Source organism: Pyrus communis, chromosome 11 (assembly GCF_041283825.1).
Source record: "Pyrus communis isolate YQ-2024b chromosome 11, ASM4128382v1, whole genome shotgun sequence".
NCBI classification, from domain to species: Eukaryota; Viridiplantae; Streptophyta; class Magnoliopsida; order Rosales; family Rosaceae; genus Pyrus; species Pyrus communis.
In genome coordinates, this window is record NC_142575.1 from 21,349,286 (window position 1) to 21,374,488 (window position 25,203).

The 25,203-nt window shown below is 37.0% G+C and overlaps 2 protein-coding genes and 2 long non-coding RNA genes across 8 annotated transcripts; 3 read left to right on the plus strand and 1 right to left on the minus strand.

The window, feature by feature from the left end:
- The first annotated feature begins 4,214 nt into the window (after positions 1-4,214).
- LOC137743553 (protein RETICULATA-RELATED 4, chloroplastic) lies at positions 4,215-8,445 on the plus strand. Its single transcript, XM_068483469.2, has 8 exons — positions 4,215-5,066; positions 5,167-5,235; positions 5,907-6,038; positions 6,141-6,194; positions 6,279-6,323; positions 7,573-7,712; positions 7,842-7,967; positions 8,076-8,445. Exons 1-8 carry the CDS (start codon positions 4,521-4,523, stop codon positions 8,119-8,121), a joined length of 1,158 nt encoding a protein of 385 aa, XP_068339570.1. The 5' UTR covers positions 4,215-4,520; the 3' UTR covers positions 8,122-8,445.
- A 1,654-nt stretch (positions 8,446-10,099) lies between these two features.
- Positions 10,100-10,842, plus strand: LOC137743882 (uncharacterized). The gene is made up of 2 exons (XR_011069541.2): positions 10,100-10,575; positions 10,675-10,842. It is a non-coding gene; the product is annotated as an uncharacterized LOC137743882 (long non-coding RNA).
- A 4,446-nt stretch (positions 10,843-15,288) lies between these two features.
- On the minus strand, positions 15,289-24,820 carry LOC137742476 (NAD(H) kinase 1). 5 transcript variants are annotated; one of them, XR_015953488.1, is made up of 12 exons: positions 24,632-24,794; positions 23,683-23,836; positions 23,462-23,581; positions 21,203-21,340; positions 20,120-20,292; positions 19,316-19,429; positions 19,114-19,208; positions 18,515-18,621; positions 17,643-17,716; positions 16,933-17,011; positions 16,035-16,767; positions 15,289-15,901 (listed from the first exon to the last, which is right to left on the minus strand). XR_015953488.1 is itself a non-coding variant. In XM_088680066.1 (12 exons), the coding sequence occupies exons 3-12, from the start codon at positions 23,501-23,503 to the stop codon at positions 15,593-15,595; spliced, it is 1,461 nt and encodes a 486-aa protein (XP_088536192.1). In that variant the 5' UTR covers positions 23,504-23,581; positions 23,683-23,836; positions 24,632-24,820; the 3' UTR covers positions 15,289-15,592. The 5 variants fall into 5 exon arrangements, 4 of the variants coding, with proteins under 4 accessions (XP_088536192.1, XP_088536191.1, XP_068338458.2 ...); XM_088680066.1 differs by having other exon boundaries at positions 16,460-16,767; positions 21,203-21,362; positions 24,632-24,820; XM_088680065.1 differs by having other exon boundaries at positions 16,460-16,767.
- On the plus strand, positions 17,295-22,079 carry LOC148693083 (uncharacterized). Its single transcript, XR_015953489.1, has 2 exons — positions 17,295-18,442; positions 19,697-22,079. It is a non-coding gene; the product is annotated as an uncharacterized LOC148693083 (long non-coding RNA).
- Positions 24,821-25,203: the final 383 nt, after the last annotated feature.

The following is a 25,203-nucleotide window of genomic DNA, read 5'->3' on the forward strand; positions in this document are numbered from 1 at the left end:
TAGTTCTTTACAAAACAGATGGGTACTGTATCTAACAAGTGTTCCTTGGGTGGAATCCTCATTTGAGTCAATTAAATGAAACCATGTTTTCAAAGAAGCGAATTTTATAAAGGGTGTTGTTACTTCTGTAAGTCATCATAGTAGAAGTATGTGTATTGAGATGGGGTTATCCCTTCCCAAATCAAAAACTGTCTTATGTTTAACTCTAGGGGGCGTTTGTTGCGCCGGACTATCTCGGATTGGATTAGCTTCAAGGACTAAGCTGGACTGGCTTAGACTAGACTAAACTGGACTAACTTAGTGAAGCGTTTGGTGCAGTATTGGACTAAAAAGCTGGATAATAACAAATTCTAATATTATTTTATTTAATATATAAATTATTAATATTTTATTATGATCTTATCTTTTTCTCCATCTTTTCCTACCATTTCCGTCCCACTCTTTTCCTCTTCTCTCATCGTCCCACCCTCTCCCTCTTTTTTTCCTCTCAGACCTCTCAATTCATGTCTCTTTCTCATTCCTGGTCAAACTCCTTATTGATTCCAGTCTCTATTTCTCTGTCCTCCCTCCCTTTCTAGCTATGCGTTGTTCGAACGAAACCTCACGGTTACAATTTTCCTGACGAGTTGCAGGTTTCCCGATGTGTTTTTTGGCCAACCCTCATTAAATTGGATGAAGTTAGCATCGCCAAAAAATTCATCACCATCCCTGTACCGAGATCTTAGCTTTGCATGCTCGAATTTGTCATGGATTTGAAGAAGCCCAAACAGGCCGAGACTTCCAGGCCATTTTTCGGCCACATTCAACCACATTTTGGCCTCGATTCAAGTAAAATCGTAATCTTGTCACTCCCAGCTTCAATTTGGTATATTTTATATGTAAGTTGGTTGTGAAATGGATCTAAAAGAGAGTCGGGAAGTTAATGATTGATCTAGATGACCGGCAATGACGAGGAGTCTGTCGAGAGTGGTCGTTGAGCATGACAAGGACGGGAAATAGAGGATAGTCTTAGCTAGTCCCATGGTTATTGGGGGGTCTCACTAAGACCTCTTAGTGAAGGGTTTTGTCCATGCTAGTCCCCTTTAGTCTCATTAATGTTAGTCCTAGCATGGAACAAACACAGTATTGGACTAATAGCTAGTCCAATCCAGTTCAGTCCGAGTTAGTGAGGGCAAACAAACATCCCCTAGAAGTCTTGGGTGTTCTAGAGACTTTTTTTTTTTTTTTTTTTTTTTTGACAAACGATATTATCTACAATAAGAGCACTTCCAGTGTGTAAAGGCTCCTTGGCAATAGACAATTCAATCCCTCAAGCGAATAGTAACTATCTTTAATGAACAACAATTGCCTATTGCATCTCCACCCATATACAGAATAGCTCAGGCAATTTGTATTAAAATATTAGTATTTTTTATTTTATAAAATAATTTTATTTTTAATTTCGGATAGGATTTTTAACTAATCTCATCACGCCACGTGTCATTATCCGAAAATACAATTTTTATAGATAAATTTTGATAAGATTTTTAACCAATTTTGTCGCGCGATGTGTACTTACCTGTTGAAAATATTGAAATGTGGTGTAATGTGGATTGTTGGATTACAAAAATTTGAAATGTCGTTTACTTAATTTTTTAATTTTTTATTAACTTAATTAATCTGGACTATTGGATTACAAAATTTTGAAATCCAACAGTCCAGATTATGACACGTGGCCCATCGTAAAATTTCTAATTTTTTTTTTTTAAAGTTGAAAACGTGAACCATTGATCTGGAAATCAAACGGTCTGGGTTCAACGGTAACTGAGTGAGGCTGACACAGGGCCCCACTATCTGAAAATATGTCGGAGACGCAGCCCCACACGCCTAACGCAATTTTTTTTTATAACGTGTTGACGTCAGCCTTGCATCACATGACGTCAGCTTTGCATTACATCCATCCAAGCACTCGGGCCTTGGTATTTAGCCTGACCTCTTAGTTGGGCTCCCCTTAGCCCAATTTGCTCGAGGTGGGCTGGAGGGGTTTAAGGAAGGGGGGGGATTGGATTTACTTTGTTGCCAATTCATAGTGCTATTGCCCACAGTGAAAATTCTCTAAAAGAGGAGATGAGCTTATCTTCGCAATAGATGAGTAATAATGTGGTTTTAGACTTTCCCTTGTTATTTTTTTAAACTAATTCCTTTATTTAAAAATAATAATAATAATTCCTTTATTTTTTTTCAAAAAAGAAAAGTACAAAATTTGGTAGTCAAAATTTCCCCACGATCAGAGTGACTCAATGCGCGCTCGACGCCTACGAGAAAGTCGTTTTGGACTCTTGTTGACTTGGCGGCATAGCGTGCCAAAAACCCCTACTTAAATAAAACCTCTCTCTCTTCTTTCCTCCCTTTCTCCGCCTCCCCTCCGCTCTCTCTCTCTCTCTCCCTGCCTCTGAACTCACGCCCTTCCCCACAACCTACCAAGGTTTACCTTGTGTATTGATTGTGGACTCATAGAAGGATATTGACTAGACGTTTGATGTATCAAACTTAACTCTATCTTTTGTAGCATGCATTCCCATTCTTGTAGCAACTGGATTCGATAAGTTACGTGCCTGGTGCACCCTTCAGTCCCCAAACTGACTGACTTGTGGCAACCTTCTAGCAGCCTAACGACCTATAATGCTAGTCACTACTCCTATTGAAGCTATATTAAGATATTAATGAATAGAATCTTAAATTTGGTAAGAAGATAAAATCTCAATTCACCGATTCGTTTGAAATTTTTGTTATTTTTTCTTTTTTATTCAATCACTAAAAGATCAACAAATCTATGAGCTTAGGCTTCTGTTGTTGACATAAAAACATCTCTTGAAGTAAGGATTTGGAAGCTCAGGAGCAAGACTAACTATAATTACGGGCTGTAACTACGAGTAGTTAGAGTTCTAGTTCTTTACAAAACAGATGGGTACTGTATCTAGCAAGTGTTCCTTGGGTGGAATCCTCATTTGAGTCAGTTAAATGAAACCATGTTTTCAAAGAAGCGAATTTTATAGAGGGTGTTGTTACTTCTGTAAGTCATCATAGTAGAAGTATGTGTATTGAGATGGGGTTATCCCTTCCCAAATCAAAAACTGTCTTATGTTTAACTCTAGAAGTCTTGGGTGTTCTCGAGACTTTTTAATTTTTTTTTTTTTTTTTGACAAACGATATTATCTACAATAAGAGCACTTCCAGTGTGTAAAGGCTCCCCTTGGCAATAGACAATTCAATCCCTCAAGTGAATAGTCACTATCTTTAATGAACAGCAATTGCCTATTGCATCTCCACCCATATATAGAATAGCTTAGGCAATTCATATTAAAATATTAGTATTTTTTTATTTTATAAAATAATTTTATTTTTAATTTCGGATAGGATTTTTAACTAATCTCATCACGCCACGTGTCATTATCCGAAAATACAATTTTTATAGATAAATTTTGATAAGATTTTTAACCAATTTTGTCGCGCGATGTGTACTTACCTGTTGAAAATATTGAAATGTGGTGTAATGTGGATTGTTGGATTACAAAAATTTGAAATGTCGTTTACTTAATTTTTTTTAATTTTTTATTAACTTAATTAATCTGGACTATTGGATTACAAAATTTTGAAATCCAACAGTCCAGATTATGACACATGGCCCATCGTAAAATTTCTAATTTTTTTTTTAAAGCTGAAAACGTGAACCATTGATCTGGAAATCAAACGGTCCGGGTTCAACGGTAACTGAGTGAGGCTGACACAGGGCCCCACTATCTGAAAATATGTCGGAGACGCAGCCCCACACGCCTAACGCAATTTTTTTTTATAACGTGCTGACGTCAACCTTGCACCACATGACGTCAGCTTTGCATTACATCCATCCAAGCACTCGGGCCTTGGATTTTAGCCTGACCTCTTAGTTGGGCTCCCCTTAGCCCAATTTGCTCAAGGTGGGCTGGAGGGGTTTACGCGCGCGGGGGGGGGGGGGGGCGGGATTGGATTTACTTTGTTGTCATTGCCCACATTGAAAATTCTCTAAAAAGAGGGAGATGAGCTTATCTTCGCAATAGATGAGTAATAATGTGGTTTTAGACTTTCCCTTGTTACTTTTTAAAACTAATTCCTTTATTTAAAAATAATAATAATTCCTTTATTTTTTTTCAAAAAAGAAAAGTACAAAATTTGGTAGTCAAAATTTCCCCACGATCAGAGTGACTCAATGCGCGCTCGACGCCTACGAGAAAGTCGTTTTGGACTCTTGTTGACTTGGCGGCATAGCGTGCCAAAAACCCCTACTTAAATAAAACCTCTCTCTCTTCTTTCCTCCCTCTCTCCGCCTCCCCTCCGCTCTCTCTCTCTCTCCCTGCCTCTGAACTCACGCCCTTCCCCACAACCTACCGAACAAAAGAGACAGAGAAACAGAGAGAGAGAGCGCACAGCCCACCGCCAACCCATACACCCTCCCGCATAAAATCTCCGCCCACCCCAAACCTCACAAAAAACTCCAACCAACAATGGCGATCGCCTTCTGCTTCGCTCCCTCTTCCTCCGCCGCATCCTCTTCCTCCCTCTCCAAACTCAATCCCCACCGTCCATTTCTCTCCGCCTCCGCCTCCGCCTCCTCGCCCCTCCTCCACCTCCGCCTCACCGTCACCCCTCCCTCCCTCACCCACCGCCACCGCCAGTTCCGCCGCATCCTCTTCTCCGCCGCCGGCGACGACGGGGGCATTAACGGACGTGACTCCTCAGGAGGGGGCGGCGGCGGAGATGACGGCGACAGCGACGGAGGGTCCGACAATGCCGGTGGAAAGAACAGGGCGGAGGCGTTGATGGTGTTGGCGGAGTCTAAGCGGGGGTTGGAGAGCTTGCCCAAGGACTTGGCTGCTGCGGTCCAGGCGGGTCGGATCCCCGGGTCGGTTGTGGGGCGGTACTTTGAGCTGGAGAAGTCGGGTCTGTTCCGGTGGTTGATGCAATTCGCTGGGTTTAGAGAGAGGTTGCTCGCTGATGATCTTTTCTTTGCTAAGGTTTTCATGGAATGTGGCGTTGGTCTCTTCACTAAGGTCCTCTCTCTCTCTGTTTCCTCTGTTTTCTCTTTAATTCAAATTTGATTCAAGTTTTCTTTTTTTTCGATTTTAATTGGTTTTGTTTCGGTTTTTGTAGACTGCTGCAGAGTACGAGAGGCGGAGAGAGAACTTTTTCAACGAGCTGGAAGTTGTTTTCGCAGATGTGGTACGAGTTTTGCTTTCTGCCAATCACATTGGTTTTAGCTAACATTGCACATTTTCGATATCGACTTACTTTCGTGATTCATCGTTGTTCTTTTATATGCATATCGATGATCAACTTGGCCGTGTTGTTACTTTTTATTGGCATTTGGCGTGCTTGAAGCTACACATTCTAGCTTATGGAAGTTGATTTGGAAGTAGTTTTATAGTGCTTGCTTAGCTACGGGGTATTTTCGGGTAGAATTGGCTGCTTTCCATGTATTATATGTCGTGAGTAGGCATGTTTAAGTCCATAGCCTTTTATTCGGCATGTTAATCGAAGGCCAAGCACATGATCAATTTTATAGTCCTCAAATTATGATTCTAATGCATCATCTCATAAGCAATCTATTTTCTTCCAATTTCTTGCTGTATTTGTAGATGAATAATGTAAGCCACAGTGAGATAGTTTGATGCTTTTCGATCCATTTGTGGGTACTGGACTTTCGTAGTGATGAATTCAAATGATTATGTGAAGATTAATTGACAAGAAATTTGTTTGATGCGTACTATGTATTAGCTGCATAATAGTCAGCAAATAGCCTTTTTTTGTTGAAATATCTTCAGTGAACATCAAACTGCATCTTATATATGTTTTAGCTTCTGTCATTTATGTTTGCAGTGTATTTCCCTTAGGTAATGGCCATACTTGCAGATTTCATGCTTGTTTATCTTCCTGCCCCAACTGTATCTCTTCGACCTCCACTTGGGCTCAATGCAGGAGCAATCACTAGGTTTTTCCATGGCTGCCCCGACAATGCCTTCCAGGTTTATTTTCTATGAATTCCTGAATCTGTACTGACTGTTTTGTTAGATCAAATCAGAAGCCAGATACAGTTACTTAAAATGATTATGAAATTCTCTATGCAGATCGCTATGTCTGGAACATCATACTCATTATTACAGAGGATTGGTGGAGTAGTGGTAAGATACTTTTGGTAACTGTTTTTCATTTCATCTGAATTTTGAAGGTAAGAACGAAATCACATATTTAAATTGTTTTGGCAGAGAAATGGGACCAAGCTATTTGCTGTTGGTACTGCTTCGTCACTGGTTAGTACATTTTAACTCCTTCGAAATGGTGATTCCGAGAATTGTTTTCGTATTGATTAGTGAAGTGATCCACTTGTCCATCCACTGGTGTGTTTTCATGTTCATTTGTCTCTGCATGTTCGTTTCAATTTGAGGTGACAGCAATTCTCATGCATCGTAGACACGTCCTGTAAATTTCATTATCTTGTAAAGCTGGTAAAGTAAAGCTCACAACGAGCTTATCATATTGTGAATTTTTTCACATCACATTCAATAGGTTAATGTAAAGAAGCAAAATGTTCAGTTGATATGTTGAGTCGATTCTTCTGCCTAGTGCTGGAAGTGGTGAGAAAGCATCTTAATTGTTATAATTGTATTGAAGCACCAAAGGTATAGCTGAATGAAAGAAAACTCTTTGTGTAGCCCTTGTATTTGTAACCTCAATGCGATAATGTTATTGCTCCTAATAGCATGTAAATTGAGGAGCAATTTTTTTTGCGGGTTGGTTTGGATCAGTGGTGACCTTTTGTACTACAGAGGCTACTTTGGCTGTCCACAAGGTGAAGTCAGCCGACATGCACTGTGTTTGAGCATTTGAGCCAATTTTAGGTTCTTTCCCCTTTGTTTTTGCCTGGAGGCCCATGGACCTCACGCTTCGGTTAGGTTGAGATATATAATGGATTTGTCCTTGCTACAGCTGAGTAACTTGTCTTCTTGCTTTTTAGTGTTCACATGGTCACATATCTATTAATGATATACCAACCTTTGTGGCATCTTTAGAGTTTAGAGAAGGCAGGTGGACAAGACATCTTTTAAGGCAACCGAAACTTAAGGAGGGCATTTCTTGTTGGTGGTGTTCTATTCCAAATTAGAAAACCTCTAAGAAGAGCCGACGATGTTTAGAGAAACCCAATTTGAACCTCTTCGGGGAGGGAGAGAGAGAGAGAGAGAGAGAGAGAGAGAGAGAGAGATAAGTGTGAAGTAATCAGTGCCTTCCTTGGAATGAATTCAAATGCCTTACGTTTAACTTCTACGACGTCTGCACAGTTCCCCAACTGGCATGGATAGTTGATATGTAGCGCACAAGCACACGCTCAAACATGCATCTTATTGAAAGCTTTACATGGCTTTTGGATGCTTTACTACTTTTAGCTAGTATGTATGCCTTTGCAGTTTTAATTATGAGTCCATCCAAATCTCTTACAGAAGTTTTTACTTCTATGCTAACTTATGTGACTCAGTAGCACTAATGAATCTTGTCTTTCATTAGGTTGGCACAGCTGTGACAAATGCCTTGATCAACGCAAGGAAGGCGGTTGATAAGGACAAAGCAGGTGAACTTGAGAATGTGCCTATAGTATCCACTAGCGTTGCGTATGGTGTCTACATGGCAGTTTCTAGCAATCTCAGGTACGAAATTTTTTATCAGTATTGGTTTGTCGGGCATAAGCATATAATAACAAAGCTCGAGGAAACGGAACAATAACTTGTGTTTTTTACCAACACAAGCTTATAATAAAATGCAAAATTCTTTGGCAGGTACCAAGTGTTGGCTGGTGTTATTGAACAAAGGTTTTTGGAACCACTATTACATCAAAACAAGCTCATGCTAAGCGCAATTTGCTTTGCCATTCGGACTGGAAACACATTCTTGGGTTCATTATTGTGAGAACTTGTGCCTTACTTGTGCCGTTTGAATTTTTACACCGGTTCGAATTATTCCCCCCACCACCACCCTTGTCACCCACCTCTTACTACTACTTTTCTTTGCAGGTGGGTGGACTATGCTCGCTTCATAGGAATTCAGAAGGCTCATTAGCATACCAATGGGATCATTTCCACATTTGATTAAGTTTCGTGAAGGCGTCGTTGTCGGTTTGATGAATTCCAATTCGTTGCATAAATCGGGCAAAACTGAGATAATTGAAGTAATGCGAGTTAAAAGTGCTAGGTTAATTCGGTTTTTTCTTCCGCAAATATATTTATACCGCTCATGGCTGAGCTAACTTTTTGTGTTTGGTTCTTCTTTTACTTTCCCTTGCATTTTTCTTTCACACATTCTCTCGTTTTACTTCCCTTAGATGTTGTAAGGATTTTGCTACAGAAATTTGAACAGCAGGAAATGGATTTTATAGTTGGGAAATGATATCTGCACATTTTTCACCTCTGCATACCCTTTGTTTATCGACGGTTGGATTAAACAAATCAGAGGGTCAAAATTAAGAAGGGTGTGCACAAGGTGAAAATGGCGTATACAAATCACATCCCTTTACAAAATTATATTGAGCTTGTGTAAAATTGTAATTAATGAAGGGAAAATACTAGGAATATCGCATTATACAAGGTATTTCTCAATAAAAATTTCGAATTTGAGCTTGAAAATACCGATTTTGAATATTTGTTTAATATTGAATTTTTTTTTTTTTTTTTGTGTTCCGAACCTATTCCAATAAAAAAATAGTTTTGAATATTCTGATTTTTTCTAGTCATTTACTCAAATTATGTATGTTGTAATCAATTTTTTTTTTTTTTTTTTGTATTTTATGGTTAGTTTTGGATATATTTTGTTCATTGTTTTTATATTAAAATACACTTACATATTAAAAGGATAAACATACTAGTATACCAAAAAATTAAGGGAATTTTAACGAAAAATCACATTTTTACCTTCCACTGGTATTATTCATTGCATCTTTATTTGTCATTTTTCATTAAAACTAAAGTTTTTTTGGACATTTCGTTAGTTTTCTTAAAAATTAATTGAATATATATATATATAAATATATACCAAATATTAAGAAAGAACAATAAATTGCATATAAAAAATGGAACTTTAACGAAAAGCTTCCAGTACTATTCACTTTAACGAAAAATCACATTTCTACACTAAAAAGTCAATCATGGTACTATTCACTTTACCCTTTATTTTGTCCTTATTGTTAAAACTTAAAGTTTTCAAGCATTTTTCATTAGTTTTCCTTATAAAAAATAGTTTGAGAATATTAAAAAATCTATAAAATATGAATTTACGAATTATGTTTCGAAATTTTTGAGATTACTATGATTTCAAAAATTTTGAATTTGGAAATTGAAAACATCTTTCCTTAACTCTACTCCTAGGTGTTACCTTCTTGTATTGTCGACCTTACATTTATTAGAGAGATTATTTTTAGATGTAGTGTAGACTAAATTTGCAAATCAAATGATGTGTTATAAAAAAAAATAAGCACGTTAATCAACACTTAAGTGATGATCTAATCATCAACTTACATGTCATTTGATTAACAAATTTAGTCTCCCTAGTATTACATCCTTATCCGGAGTACAAAATATTTAGGGCCATAAATGATTAGAACTTATGGCTAGAATCTAATTCGGTCACTATATTTTTTAATTTCTTTCAATTTGGTCAGCGTGTTTTGTGAAGTTTGCAATGTAAGTCATTTTCGTGACTAGCCATTTAGTATTACGGTCTAGTGGTGTAATACTTTGAAAAAAAAAATTGTAAGTATATGAATAGGATATTCATATTTATGAATATGTTGGCAAAATGGGGAAATGAATCACTAAATGGTTAAGAATATTTTAGTGGAGAAATGTGAAATCCCGTTTTTGAATTTGATTATTAAATTAAGTATTTTGTAATCATAATTTAAGACAGATATTTGTTCGATAAGTGAAAAGACAAAAATGCCCTTATAGGGTATGTGTTGACTTTTATTGACTTACTGATTAGGTCACGTGTGACATATTAATTAGTATATCCTAACCGCACTCGTTATTATGAACAAAACCCATATAAATCATTTTATTTAAAGTAGTGGAAAAGATAATAGCACTAGATATAAAATATTAATGATAGAATAAAGGAAAGAAAAAAAAAAAGAACAGATGGGAGGTGGAGGAGGATCGGGAAGAACGGGAAAAGAAGGGGAAAAGGGAGAAGGGGGGAAAAAGGAATTCTTCTTCTTCTTCTTCTTCCTCCTTCCTCCTTCCTCCTTCCTCCTTCGCTCACGGGATCCCTTTCAAACTATATTCATCATAATTTCCTCATACGATAAGGAAATCACATGAGGTCGGAAGCTATAGTTTCGTAGCGAGGCCGTCTTCAATCTTACGATACCCACCCTTTGAAAACCATTGGATAAAGAAAACGAGGTCCAAACATATTGACGTGTTCCGGCGACTTTTCTCTGAGTTGGGGCAATCCCGCTGGAATCTGGCTGGACCCAAGTGAAAATAATGATTCTCCCCACGTGGGCTCTCCTCTGGCGTAAGTATTTTCCCAAGGTTTTAACTTTTAGTTTTGGTTTCGAATTTGAATTCGATATTTTGTATGCATATTTGAGATGATGCTTGTTGTATTGTTTAGGAGTTGAATCGGAACCGGGTAGTCATGATCGGTTGCATATATAGGGAAGAACATTGAAATCCTAACATCAATTCGGTTCTCTTTAGAAATTGAAGGGTTGGGTTTGTGTTATAAGCATTCTATATTCTTCCCATGGCATTGCTATTATTAGAGTATTATATGACTCTTGTTTTGGTTGTTGCAGAAGTTAGATGCAGCTATAAAATAAAACGAGATTAAATTTTAGTGGAAAATCATCAAAGAAATGAATGTTAGAATGGTTGTTGTTAACCTGAAGGGTAACAATGATACCATTAAATGTAATCCTGAAATAAATTGGCGGGGTGGGGTGTTACAAGTTGTATTCCTCTTTATTTGTAAGTGAGAAGTTTTAGGTTTGATTTTTGCCATATGCGAATTTAAACCACATTATTATGGCTGACCTACTGTGAGACTTAGTCCACTTCCTACTCAACAGTGTAGATAATATTATTTGTCCAAAAAAAAAAATGTCATTTTCGTGACTAGGCATAAACAAATGGGAAATTATCCGGAATAAAACAAATTTAAAGAGGGCAGTGTAGAAGTAGAAAATTTCCATGCTCCTTGATATTATAGGAATTTTTGGGCATTGAAAGACTAAAATACCCCCAATATATGTATTCTGTATCTTCCTCTTCAAGTTCCCCAGTGGCAGTGAGGATTGGGAACGAGCATATCGACCTCTTCTCCATGATTCCTCTATCGTCACTACTCCTCCATACCAATGTGGTGGTACTTGTTATGGTCCTACTTTGCTAGAGCCTCCCTAAATTATCAACAAAGAAGACACAGTATCGTCATCCGCCATTACATACCATCTCACATCTTTGATGTCACCCTCTCTAAATGTTTCCAGGATTGTACGTACTATGTGTACTTGGACTGGCTTATGAACTTTCGGGGTAAACCTTCAGTCTAGTGATGCCTCGTTAACTCGAAAAGGAAGAGAAGACAGAGGCCAAGGTAGAAATTCCGGCGTAGGAGCTCTGTCTAAAAAGAGGTACCCCGGTGAAATTAGGTCGCCACCATGCCTCAATGTTTGGTTTTTTTTCGTCTTCCATGTGTTCATGGAGCCAATAATTCCGATAAAAGTGCGGCTTAGATTGGTAGAAGGGGGACTCGGGAGTCATATTCACCGGAAAGCTTTCTTTCAAGGTTTTTGAATAGATTTGAAGGTAATTGGTAGTTTTGTGATAATTTTTCAAACAAATATTTGTAGAAAAACAATAGGGTTACTCCTGAGATAGCTACGGCTTTGCATAAAGCTCCAAGAGGTAAAGGTTTTTGCTGGGTTGTGGTAGAGTTGGTGTTCTGTGGGGAACGTATTTTGAAGGATGTGACACTAGTAGGAAAAACTAGTTGTGCGACGAAGGAGAAGACGTCGTCGTGCAAAGGGGTATGCACGACGAAGAAAGGACCCCGTCTGGCGCATTACGTGAGAGGCATAGAAAACCATGCATGAAGGTCTAATGCATGTAAAATGTTAGTTCAACGTTGCGTGGAATACTTGCAGGATCTATGGGACAAGTCCTTGCAAAAAGCATGATGAGATGCCCTTCCCTTGATTGCCTAGAAAATGCACTACAAAATGTATGATGTACAAACCATATATATGATGGGTTAAGTTAGTAATCAATATCGCTCATGTAGATTGGTAACACCACATCGGCATGTCAAGTGACGGTACAGTCACACAAAGAATAGTTTTTCTCGGTTAGGACATTGAACTCCATTTTTTATTATCACCACTTTCCCATCATCCAAACATATGTAGAGTTGTGTAGGGATGAGTAGGATTGGAGTAACGTAAATCCCGTAAGTCATGTTCTTAAAGTGAAAAGATAGGGTTCACAGATAAACCAAGTTTTATTTATTAATCATCTCAATAAAATAGTGCATCACAACCTTTACTTGACAAGGTTTTTATATAATTTGAAAAAAGAAAAAAAAAATCCCTCCCATTAGACCATCTCCAATGGTGACCTAAAACCTAAAAATATTTAGCCCAGAAAATTTAGGTTTTTGCCCAGAAACAGTTTTTCTACTCCAACCCTTCTGGCTTAAAATTTTAGCCCCAAATTATCAAAGAATGAATTAAGGCTTTTTTTTTTTTAAATTAACTTTTAAAAAAAAAATTTATGTAGACTATCCTAAATTAATTTTATGAACATTTTAACCTAAAAATATTTAAATTCCGATAAATTTTGAAAAATCACTAAATCAATACATGAAAATCAAGATAAACCACATAAACTTAATACCAACGACAGTTAATAAACCACATAAACTTAAAAAATAAAAAAGACAATTAATAAACCACATAAACTTAAAAAATAAAATAAAAACAATTAATAAACTACATAAACTTAATACAATCGAAAACTCATAGACTACATAAACTTAATAATGATATTCACCATCTTGACTTGGTGATGGACTTGGGTGATAGTCTTGAGATGAATTATCATCTTGAAATATACTCCTTGTGGCATTCCTTCGTAAAATTTCCTTTTGCTTACCACGTAAGTATCTCTTCCTCTCTGGAGTGTATTTGTCGAGGTCCTCCATTATCAAATTAGTTTCGTACCTTTCTTGCTCCATATCCCTTTCTTCTTCTTCCTTCATGGCCAAAAGCATTTGGGCCGATTCTTCTTGCCGACGGCACTGAATTTCGTTCATTATTGCCATTTCGCTAGCAAATTGGGCACGTGTCGGATCTTGGGACTTCCCTTTTCTCTTTGCTTCCTTTTGCTTATCTCGACCCGGGGGCCTTGCAAAAGAATAAGTTGGGGTCATTTGTTCGACACCTTCATTGTCGGAAAAATTCACACCTTCATTAACATCATTTGGGGGTGGGGCTTCACTATGAAATAATCTTCCACATTGTTGGTTCACATCGGTTCCCCACCTTGGACAATCCTTGAGAATGTTCCAAGCATGATGCAACTTAAAAGCTTGATTTTTTGGTGTAGTTCTTGTCTTGTAAATTGTCATTGCTTTGTCACCCTATGCAACAAATACATAAAAATAATTAGTTGCAAAATACTATTATGTACATGACAACTAAAATATCAACAAATAAACTCACAATTTCTGAGGCGCCCCTTCCACTAGGCATGCCAACCATGGCTCTCTCCAAGCTTCCCTTCCACAAAGTGCACGCTTTGTTGATAATCTTCCACCGATCATAAACACCACCAACTTCCCTTCGACCGGCATTGGAGTTTTCATAGAACTTATCAACGATTTTACCCCACAAAACCTTTCTATTTTGGTTTGTGCCAACGGCACCATCTTCGCTAACAGAAATCCATGCCAAACATAAAGCAATATCTTCGTCAAAGGTCCAATTATGACCTCTAACATGCTCTTTTGCCATCTTGAAAAATTTGGGAATGAGAAGAAATGGTAGAAAGAAAAATTGGAAGAATTGTAGGAGAAAAGTGAGTTTTGTGTGGATGTTTGAACACATAGATAGGTATTTATAGAGTTTTTGGTTGAATTTTAAGTTAAATAATTGTTTTAAATTATTTTAGCCGTTGGATTTAAATTTGGACCGTTAGATCTTTTTTTTTACCGTTAGATTTGATTATATTCGATCTAAGCCGTTGGATTCAATAAATATATAAATATAAAACTAAAAAAAATAATAATTTGAACCTGGACCGTTGGATTAACCAACGGCCCATTTAAATCCAGCCGTTGGATTGAAAAAAGTAACCGTTGGGCTAAATAATCGGCTGACACCTGGGGGACAACACCACGTGGGTGGGCCCGGCTTGTATCCTTCTTTGGCGCGTGCAGGGATGATGACTCTATTTGGGCAAGTGGAAGCTGGGCAGTGGGCTTCACATCCCTTGTTTGAGTCTCAGTTGGTGGGACTCGTTTTGCTTTGTGGCCTAAAATTGGGCTGGTATTTGGCCTCAGAATAAGTTTTAGGTTTTAGGTTAATTTTAGGTCATGGGTTGGAGTGGATTTTGAAGGGGGGAAAAGGGAAATTTTAGGTTTTAGGTCATTGTTGGAGATGGTCTTAGGGTAATTCACATGAATTAGAGTTGGCGAGGTGTATGATTGGAGTAGGACGTAAGAAGCTGTTTTGACCCATGCAAGCACGTGATTTATCTCTCCAAACAAAATCACCTCAAACAACAGGTACACAAGGTGAACACATTACGCAGACTCGGCATTTCCTTGCAGATAAAAAATTAGAGTAACGCTTGGTTTGTAAAACAATTCTTTGAGTAAAATAGTAAGTTATAAATAACGCTAATTTGACACATAAGCTGATCATTGTCGGCCATGTCTTTAGCAAAGGTGTGCCCCGCTGTTGTATGTGAGTCTCACCTGAATTAGAGAGGCATGTAGCAATTCGATTACTTTTGAGTCTAGATTGCTATGGTGCAATTTGCTAAGAAGCCCACTTGCATTTTATAATAGAGAAGCAAAAAAATTGTTTGACACTATTCAAATAAAATTAAAGCAGTTGAGCAAAAGCGTTTATCAGTACAAGTGCTTACGAAAGTGTTCCAAACAAGCATATACGTAAAGCAATACAAATGCATGCTCTATGCAAGAGAGTATGAATTCGTAGACTGGACAATTTCTAAGTTGCTTGTATATTCGATCAGTGATCAACATCCAGTTTACAAGTTCCTAATGACGAAAGTGGTAAAATTAATCTTTTGGCATCTATTTAACAAGTGCTCTGCTTCAACCCTTGAACTTATTCGAGGAGGAGACCATACACATGAAAGATGAATAATCCCAGGACTTTTAGATTTGCTCTTCACCTTCCAACCGACTCACCTCCCCCTTTCTTCCCTTAATAACACGTTAGGTTTTGGTTCTATCGGGATCTGCAAACTAGAGAATTAGTATACAAAAGAAAAAATACGCACTATGCTTCCCGAGGGCCATCGAACGACTGAGTCTTTCTCAGGTTCCAGTGGAGGCCGTCATGGATGCTGTTCAAGAAGTCACTGGTGGAATCAACTTGACATGCAGTAGGGACAGGCCAAGGCGCCATGCTGCACACAAGTGCATCGCCGGCAGCCAACTGTTTCCTGCCCTTTCCATCAAACGACGCCCATGCATGGCTTCTGCTGTTGGAGGGTACTTGCACTCGCAACGTCACGTGCTCAGGTAATATCAAAGGCCGAAATGATAAGGAATGTGGACAGATAGGTGTAAAAAGAATTCCAGGAACCTGTAATTACGAAGGAAAAATCATAATTACAATGTTACAGTTGCAAAACATGGAACAGCTACAGATAATAACAGCTTTAAGGAATTTACTGCAAATCTCTCTTTCAAAATTTTAACTGTAATTTATTACTTACTAGTTTTAAAATATTCTAGGAACAGTTTTCGTCAACACTCTGTTTCTCTGCTAATCATCTACGTAGTACTTCACGCCTTTGAGCATTTTATAACGGGGATTGTTTTGCTCTTATGTTTTCACCCTATTTCATTAAAGAAAACCCTCCCCACAATATGCAGAGTGCGCGCTAAGAGGCTAATATACGCAGTAGTATAACATATATCTGACGAAAACTCGCTTTGTCTTCCCAGTAACTCTGATTCAGAATCGCTCATTTGACGTCTCCAACACAAACAGTTATGTCAAGATTATGAGCATCACATGTCAGCAGTCTTATCTTATCTACCAATACACCAAGCAACAGGCACTATAAAGTGCAGAACTACCATATAATATCTCTGATAGCTGTAACAGGCACTTATAGATCATAGTATAAAAACAAACCTGGGGATGGACCATTGATCCTCCAGCTGCTAATGAATACGCGGTACTGCCAGAAGTTGTTGATAATATTAGCCCGTCTCCTTGGACACATGTGACAAAAGAATTGTCACAATAGCATTCCAAATTTGTGAGGTATGATGATATCCCACGGTCAATTGTAACCTCATTTAGTACTAGCATTGGCCCTTCAGTTTCATACTCATTTGTGGTTGCTTCTCTAATAACGTGGCACTGCAACCGGTGTCGCAATGTGATATTAATGGGACCGTTTAAAATTGAATCAAGATAGTCTCGGTAGCGTTCACTGTCTGAAGCATGTTAAAGATCACTTTGAATGAGATACAGGAACAATAAAAAGTAACACAATAAGATCCCATAAAAGGCAAGTAAACATTTAGAGTAACTTTAGAAACTAATTTTGGAGTATTTCATTTTAAAAAGGAACTCTTCCAAAAGAGATGACAAAAGGATACGAAAAGGAGTCATAAATCCCAGTGACCCTAATGAAAACGGCACGACAGGAGGAACTGGTCCTTTGAACATAGATGCTGCCTGCAAATTAAATGAAAACAGTTGTTACTGCCAACAAAATAAGTACAACAAAATATTAATCAATTGTATGCCTTTCTTTCTGTTAATGGATTGATCTCTCTAGTCAACATACTGATTACGTCTAACATATTCGACCATGGCATAGCGATTCATAAATACGTGTGACAATAAATTATTGTGAACTGTAAAAACGAAAGAGCAATATGATCGTGTTTAATTCCAACCCCTCCATTGCACAATTGCATCATGTATATTGTTAAACCATTTTGTTTATGTATTCTCCTTTTTTTTTCTTTTTTGTCCTTTTGACATGGTCCGAGGGGCTGCATGCTGTTGGGAAGGTAGGATCTGCGACGCAAAACTCCAGTAGCTGGGTTTTGAAGTTATCAACTGTCCATGAAACTTCTTTGACTATAAAATAACAACCATATTGGAAGATAAATACCGCTTAGAAACAAGGGATAACAGACATGAATCAGAACTCAGATATCTGCTATTGACAGGAGCACACATGCACTAAAATGAACCGAAAAGTGGTCCGATACATGTTTAATTCCCTCAACCCAAACAGTTTAATGCACTAAAACATTCTGAAGTAATCAAGTTAAAGCTCAAAATTATATGCACTTACCCAGAGGACAGTTCCATCCCCGCCAAGAGTTACCACAAGGTCCACTTTTGTGTGCAGGAGCATTATTTCGGTCTCTGTCAAGCAAAAGATGAAACTCTAAACAGTAAACAGCAAATCCCGAGCACAATTAGCAAGCTTGTAATAAATTATTAAACAAAACTTATTTATAAATTTACAAGTTACAAACAATCACCTGAGATCAATATTATGCAAAAGTCTTAAATGCATGCCCAATTTGTTATCACTTAAACCATAACTGGGAATTAAAGAAAGAACGTATGCATGCACAAAGCGCTCTGTGGCTGGACATTTTGTAAGATCATTACTCAAATAAAATACAAACAGACACAACTCACACAAGTGCAGTTGCATATGTATAATAACTCTGTCCAACATGAAAAAAATCAATGCGATATGGATTAACAACAGATCTTTGTGGATTATGTAATAATGAAACATGTTAATTGCACAAAAACGATCGAGGCTGGTAGAATGACTTTCAAGCATCCCTAGAAGGCTATTTCCCAAATACTTAGTCAGTGTAATTCTAATGATTTTCACCCATGATCTTGTAGTATCTTCCTAATGATTTGAATTGTTTTGTTTAACGTTCTTCTGTTAGCCTCGGATAGTCCTTCCTTGCTTTACACTGACCCTCTACTATCAATAGAAGATTTATTTCTTATTTAGAAAAAAATAAAACAAGAAGAAGAATTACATACACAGAAATATGCATGTAGCGAAAAGGTCTGTAAACAAATCTTTTGTAAAAAGCATAACAGAAACAAGTCTCGGAATTTGTTGCATGTACTCTAGGATAGAAGTCTCTTCAAAAATAAAATAGAAAAGAAACAATCTTCTATGGTTCTCACCATCCTTCCATGTATGGACGAAGTTGAAGTAAGATGACTCTGTTAGAAGTTCAGCTCTTACTCGTGGTTCCACGTAAATATTTAACTTTTTCTGCTCACTCAACCATCTGGAAAGGGAAATTCAAGACTGAGGAAAGGAAAAACATGTGCGAACATTCAAGTACAAAGTTACATAGGCATGCAAGAATGCAAAGATACAGCATCATCTATAAATTGAATTTTGGCATGAGGGACATCACAAGAATGTACATGACCATTTTGTTTTGAGAAATTGCATCAATGCGTTTTTTTTCAGTGCATGACGGGGGGCTATTTTAAATAACCATATGGGAGGCAATTGGTAAGGTGAGTGAAAAAACAACATTGTCTTAAAATATACAACTTAGCGATGAAAAAGCAGAGTAATCAACCTCAGTAATTGTAATAATGAAAATGTTGCAGCATTGCCATACTTAAGATTTAACTACAAGTCGTCATTTCTTGAATATAATGTGTTGAGGTCACAGATCTCAAGCCTACAATAATATGAAAAGCAGCTAATGCAGGAAACAAAATCTGGTATCAGAGATGACAGACTAAAGAAATCTTAAGAGCCACACCTGACCATCTCTGCACATAGAATTTGAACAGAAGTTGAATTTGGTTTCGTCAATATAATCACAGTCTGTGGCTGAGATTCCCACTTCAAAGCAATCTGCAATGAAATCAAGATCTTAAATAGACAGTAGATGGGAGCCATTCAAAAGACACAAAAACAGTGGGAAAAAAACAAGCAACATGCATATATAGAATAGGTTATACCTGTTTACTGCTACGCTCTGCAGTTGTAATGTTTCCCCTTTCAAAAGAGACGATGTCATGCTTGTGCTGGTCACTCTCATCGCCGTTGCACCACCATGAAAGTTTAAATGATGCCTGTCTCAAGAAACATGGATTTCATGATATAATCAATAAAATTCATTGCAGTAATAATGTGCCAACATGTTTAACATGAACGATGCATTATGACAGCCAAGGAAAATTGCATTCAGTTGGTGGTAGTAGTAGTAGCGGTGGTATAAATATAAATTATTTAAGAAAAAAAATTATGGTAACCAAGAACATCTTACTAAAAAAATTATTTGATATTAGGCTACAGAACATGTGTAAATCTTAAGTTTTGACCATATACTAAGTTGTTAGAATTGTTAAGGCTCATTATCTATACGCTGAGTGTTTGTAATGAAATGTTAATAACTGATACAAAAAGTCATGGGGTTACTATCTGTTGGTAAGTGTAGAGCGCTATAGTTGACTGAATAGTTGTTATTTTGGTCCAACTGTTGACTGAATTGTTTGGGAAAGCTTTTGTTTAGCTTTAATTTCCTGTAACTACTAGGAATATTACTTTCCTTTTACTGTGGTTTCGTATGGTTTAAACAATTCACGTTGGAAGCAGAATGATGATCAGCAAAATCTTTTTCCAACCTAAAACTTTTCACACCATCCAAGTCCAAATTGGAGTGATACTTTTATTAGATATTAAATAGTTCTCATGAATCACGGTGTACAAAACACGCCAGAGATTAGCTGAACCGGAGGGGAAGGACACAAAAGAAAGGGTACCTTTCTGGTATATTTATTGAGAAATGCCTTGGAATCAGAACAGCTTTCATCCCGAAGAACTTCATAGGAGCATATCCCATTCCTCCCACAACACTGTTCAGATTGCTCATTTGATTGGCTGGCCAACTTCTCTGTCCTCTCATCAACGCAGTTATTCTCTTTACTTGATTGCTCTGTAACATAAGCCAGAAAATCCCTTCTATTAAGGTATGAATAAGGTGAAACAAAGAAGCTCAGGGCAACATCACCTATGCTAGTTTAAGGTGAAACAAAGTATACATCAAATTATGCGAATGAGCACAAGTACCACGCACAAAAGAACAAAACTAATGATACCACAACAGTGGTGCAACTGAGAAACAACCACAGTAACCAGGGGAAATCCCCACATCAAACACCCCCTTCGGCATCTAAACTTTAATAATCTCGGAAAAAATGCAATAAATCAATTACCAAGAACTACATAATTTTAACCACCAAATGCATGAGTCTAAGCACAAAGAAACCCCAAATGCATTCACAATATATAAGCCAAAACATCACTAACTCCAAGACTCTTGCAATTCTCTTGTTAAGGAAGGGAAAACTTTTGACATGAGAAAAAGTGTAGTAGTTTTGAAGGCTGTTCAGAAAAATAACGTGAGATTCATTCACATTATGTTGTAACAAAGAAATATTAAGCACATTAATATATTGTTGGAAAAGTTTAGACAAATAAAAATTTGTTACGGTCTGTTCAACCAATAAAGGCGTATTGGAAATTACTCTGGGACAGTTACTGATACTTTGCTGCATAACTAGCCCTTGTCCTCGGAGCACCATCAACTCAAATTAACAACAGCTCCTCAGTTTGTAGTTAGTAATTTGTATTGTTGTACAAGATCAAATGACCTCAAAGCTTAACAACGTTCTTCTATCCTGGCCTCTCAAGGAAAGAGGTTTTTATATATCTCTACTTATTTTAATTATTTAAATTGACCCCAAAAGAACTAGAAAGGGGAATTATCTTCTGTTAGAAATGTGCAGCTTTATTTTGTGCGCGCATCGGAATGACTTTATTTGTGTATAAGACAAAGCAAGTACCTTCAGAAACTTCCCTGTCCGGTTGCTTGCAAATTTCCAAGCAGAATACACATGGAAGCATAAATCCTATCATTCCCATTGCATTACATAGAGAACTCAGAGCCCACAAACTTCGTAGCTTTTCATAAAAGCTGTCGCCTGATAGTGGAATACCCACAATCTGATGATAATGAGTCCAAATATGATTAGAAAGACCAGCAACACCAAGCAATTGAGCTAATTTTAAACATTTGCAGAGGTATCACGAAGAAGTCAACTCAATACTATGGCCAATAAGATCGTCAACCACAAGAAGCATTCCGAGAGAAGTAAAAGGTTTTTCTAGGATAAGCACTACTGAATGGACAAGCAAACACAATAAATGGAGACCCTGTCCAGAAGGAAAGGGAAGAAAAGACAAAAGGTTTGTGAAAATTGCAAAATGAAAACATATGAAGGGCCCTCTAAGACAAGATCATTTCATAAAGCTTCACGAAAGTTTCCTGTTTACCAAAAAAGGGGAGAGATGATGGGAGAAGAAATGAATTAATGTGACCCCATTGAACTAGGTGTATACAGTGGCGGAGCACCCTTGGCACGTTTGAAATATTTTAGCATATTTTTCTGGCAAAACAACAATAGATTTTACATTATTAGTTTTTCTCTCTTGGAGATTTAGTGTTTGCCTCTATATGTTATAGCATAGATTGAAAGTGTTTCTACTGTTTGAACAGGTGCTAACTATGTCCCTCTCCAGTAACATCAACTATATGTATGTATAGTTTTGCACGTATGTACACATGCATATCTAAGGTGCCCTTACAGCTTAAGGCTGCAGGCTTAACAGTATACGAAGTGTTAAACACAGAAGCAATTTGGTTTAGGAAAATAGAAACCCATCAAACATTGAATTATCCAGAGCCTTCACTTATGAAGATTCATTTCTACAACCTCAGTTCAATATTTGAGAACATGAAACCCCCCTTAACATTTAAAGACATCTTCTTCCATGTTACCACAAAATAGGGGCTACCGGGGGGGAGAAGACACTTCATGCTTAGAGCGTTTCTCCTTTTGTCTTCTGTTTCAACAAGTAAATTTGGCCATGAACTTCCGAAGAAAAAGTTCTATACTTTTATCTTTTCTTCTATGCTTTTATCTTATGTAATTTTTCACATTACATTGATGATATTTTGTTAAGGAATATTTCAGTAACCTCTTTCACAAAGGCGTCTTTCTTAGAACAGTCATTTTAGATTCTGGTACTTTGTTTTTGTTAAATTGGAGTGGATTGAATCTTGACCTATCCTAATCCTGTCCCATTTTCCCTCCATCACCATTTAAACTAACCCCAAGGGCTTGAGATACCAGCATTGAATCTCTGGTACTTTTCTTTGAAGAGTCTAATTTGTGCTCTAGAACAAATCTTTAGAAACATGAAAAGAAATCTACAAGGTATGAGAGTAAGGCCCTATCATGCCAATTTACATCATTAGCTATTAGTTAACAACATATCACTAGAAAATGACACAGGAATGCAAACCTATATGCTTTAGAGTCGAGAAGTTTTTAAATTCATCATCAATAAATTAATTCTCATTTAACTAACATAGGGGATAGAGAGGATAACAGGGAGGCCAAATGATTTCCAAACTGACTCAATGTAGGGCAATTTAAAGTAGTACTATTTGTGGTTATGGTCGAGTATACATAGCAGAAAAGCTTTTCCGTATGAACTAGATTGATTTTTATAAGTGTAAACAGCATTACCTAATTCTGGGACCAGGATACAGATTTATTCTATGGCCTTTCTCAAACTTCAGCCACTACGTGTAATCTTGTTTTTTCGTTACTATTGAAACAAAAGCTACACAAATACAGAATCTCAAAAGCAACGAAAAGGCCTGCAAGAAGCTAAAATCCAAAGTAATGAAGAATGATCAACTAAGATGCTCCAGTTCAATGGTTAAGTGACGTGCAATGTAGACCAACAACAAAGTGCTAGAAGAATTCTTTTGCACTAATAAAAGGGCTCTTAGATAATGAAAAAAGGAGAAAAGGAAAAATGGCTTTGACAAAAACTGACGGAAACTAAGCACTTTTTTAGATGAACCCAAGTATTTGTATTAAGGCTTCTAATTGTGCTAGAATAATATCAACAAATATTTGAAAAACTGTGTTTTCCATCACCAGAAATTAATATATCAAATATATGTATATCTATGTGAAAGAACAAAAGCAGCATGACAATTATATTATGTTGTTCAATCATTGAAAAACCTTTATGCTCCAAATGTAGATTGCGAGCCCTCTCCAGTTCATATTTACGCTTCCATTCAGCTGCCTCAGCTTGAGCAGAAGCCTTTCCTTCAGCAGCCCGTCTAAGGGCCTTTTCAACAGCTTGAGAAAGTTGAATGTAATATAAGCAATGTATACTAATTATTAATGATAATTGTTTCACTGACTACTGTAAAAAATTTGAGAATAGAACATGACCATACTTCTCATAGCGTCTGAGAACTCTATGAGGTGGTCATCTGTGCTCTGAAAGGGAGATTGATGAAAAAGTTCCTGGACTGCTTTCTCTGAACTTAAAAGCGAAATTGAATTGAGAAAACCGTTCTCTGGCTGTGAGCATGAAACACTTGGTTCGCCCTGTCCACAGGAAGCATATCAGATAAGAAGCACAACTTCTTCTGCTCCGAGGATATCTTGTTAACAACATAGAGCTAGCATAGTCATCATTGTATGATGCAGAGGTAAGTATAGTTACCGAATTTCCGATAAATTCATTTCAGTGAATATGTCCTAGTTTCGGGCCCAATAGATCAGCACAAAGTCATAAATCAATGGAGAAGAATCATGTTATCACTACTTCAGGCTTCTTACAAAAAGGAACTGTTAGCGCCACGCCACCACTCCGACTATAAGTTATCTCATTTCGGGTAGTTTCAATAGAATTCCGTATCTATTTAACTCGTATGATTACGCAATACACTCAAATCAAGTTTCTTCAGATTTCAGCTAACCTATATAACCACCCTGGTATTGCATTGAGATTTGGATAAGTTGTTTGATTCAATTTTTACAAATGGGGAAAATGAAGGAAACGAAAGTACTTATTAAGCAATTTCCTTCAAAGATTGGAATTTTAGATTGATCCAAAGTCACCCAGATAACAATGATTAACAAATTGAGCCCAAACACCAGTACTCAAGCAGAATCAGTCCAATACTGGCCATTGAGTGCAATCACAAAATTCAGAATTATATATTTTATATATATATCATTAGCTTCTCCTAGAAATGCAACATGCACCAAAAACAACACTACAAATTCAAAATCCAATGGAGTCTAAAATGAAAATTGATTGATTAATTAATTAATTACAGCATAATTGAGAGAGAGAGAGAGAGAGAGAGAGAGAGAGAGAGAGAGAGAGGTGATTACAGTAGCATTGAGCTTGCTGGGAACCATGGCTGAGTTGAACAAAATATATCTGATAAAAAAGAGGAGGAAAAGATCCCTCTTTGTCTTCTTCTTCCTCTTCTTCTTCTTTCTCCAAGAGGAAGGAAGAACCTACAAATGTTGCAGATAGGAGATTTCTGATTTGTTACTCCATGTTTGGTATTTCCACACACAAAGATTCAGACTTTCCAATTTTTATTTTATTTTATTTTAATTATTTTTTTAAGGAAAATGGGATTTTTGGAGATTGATTTATTAAGACTATCTCTAAATGAGATGTCAAATCCTAAGTCGAATGTCATGTAATCAAATTTGAAGGTAATAAAAAACTTCAACCGATATGTCACTCCTATGTGGATTGATATATGAGTTTTCATATGACAAATTTAACATATAAGAAAAGGTGATGTCAAATAATTTTTAATTATTTTATTGTGTGGATCCTATAAATGCTCTAATTATAGATATTAAAATTTTATTTTATTGATTTCTTTTTTAAAATAGGTCATACAAATATTATTTATAACAAAAAAAATATTTGTTGCAAAAAGAAA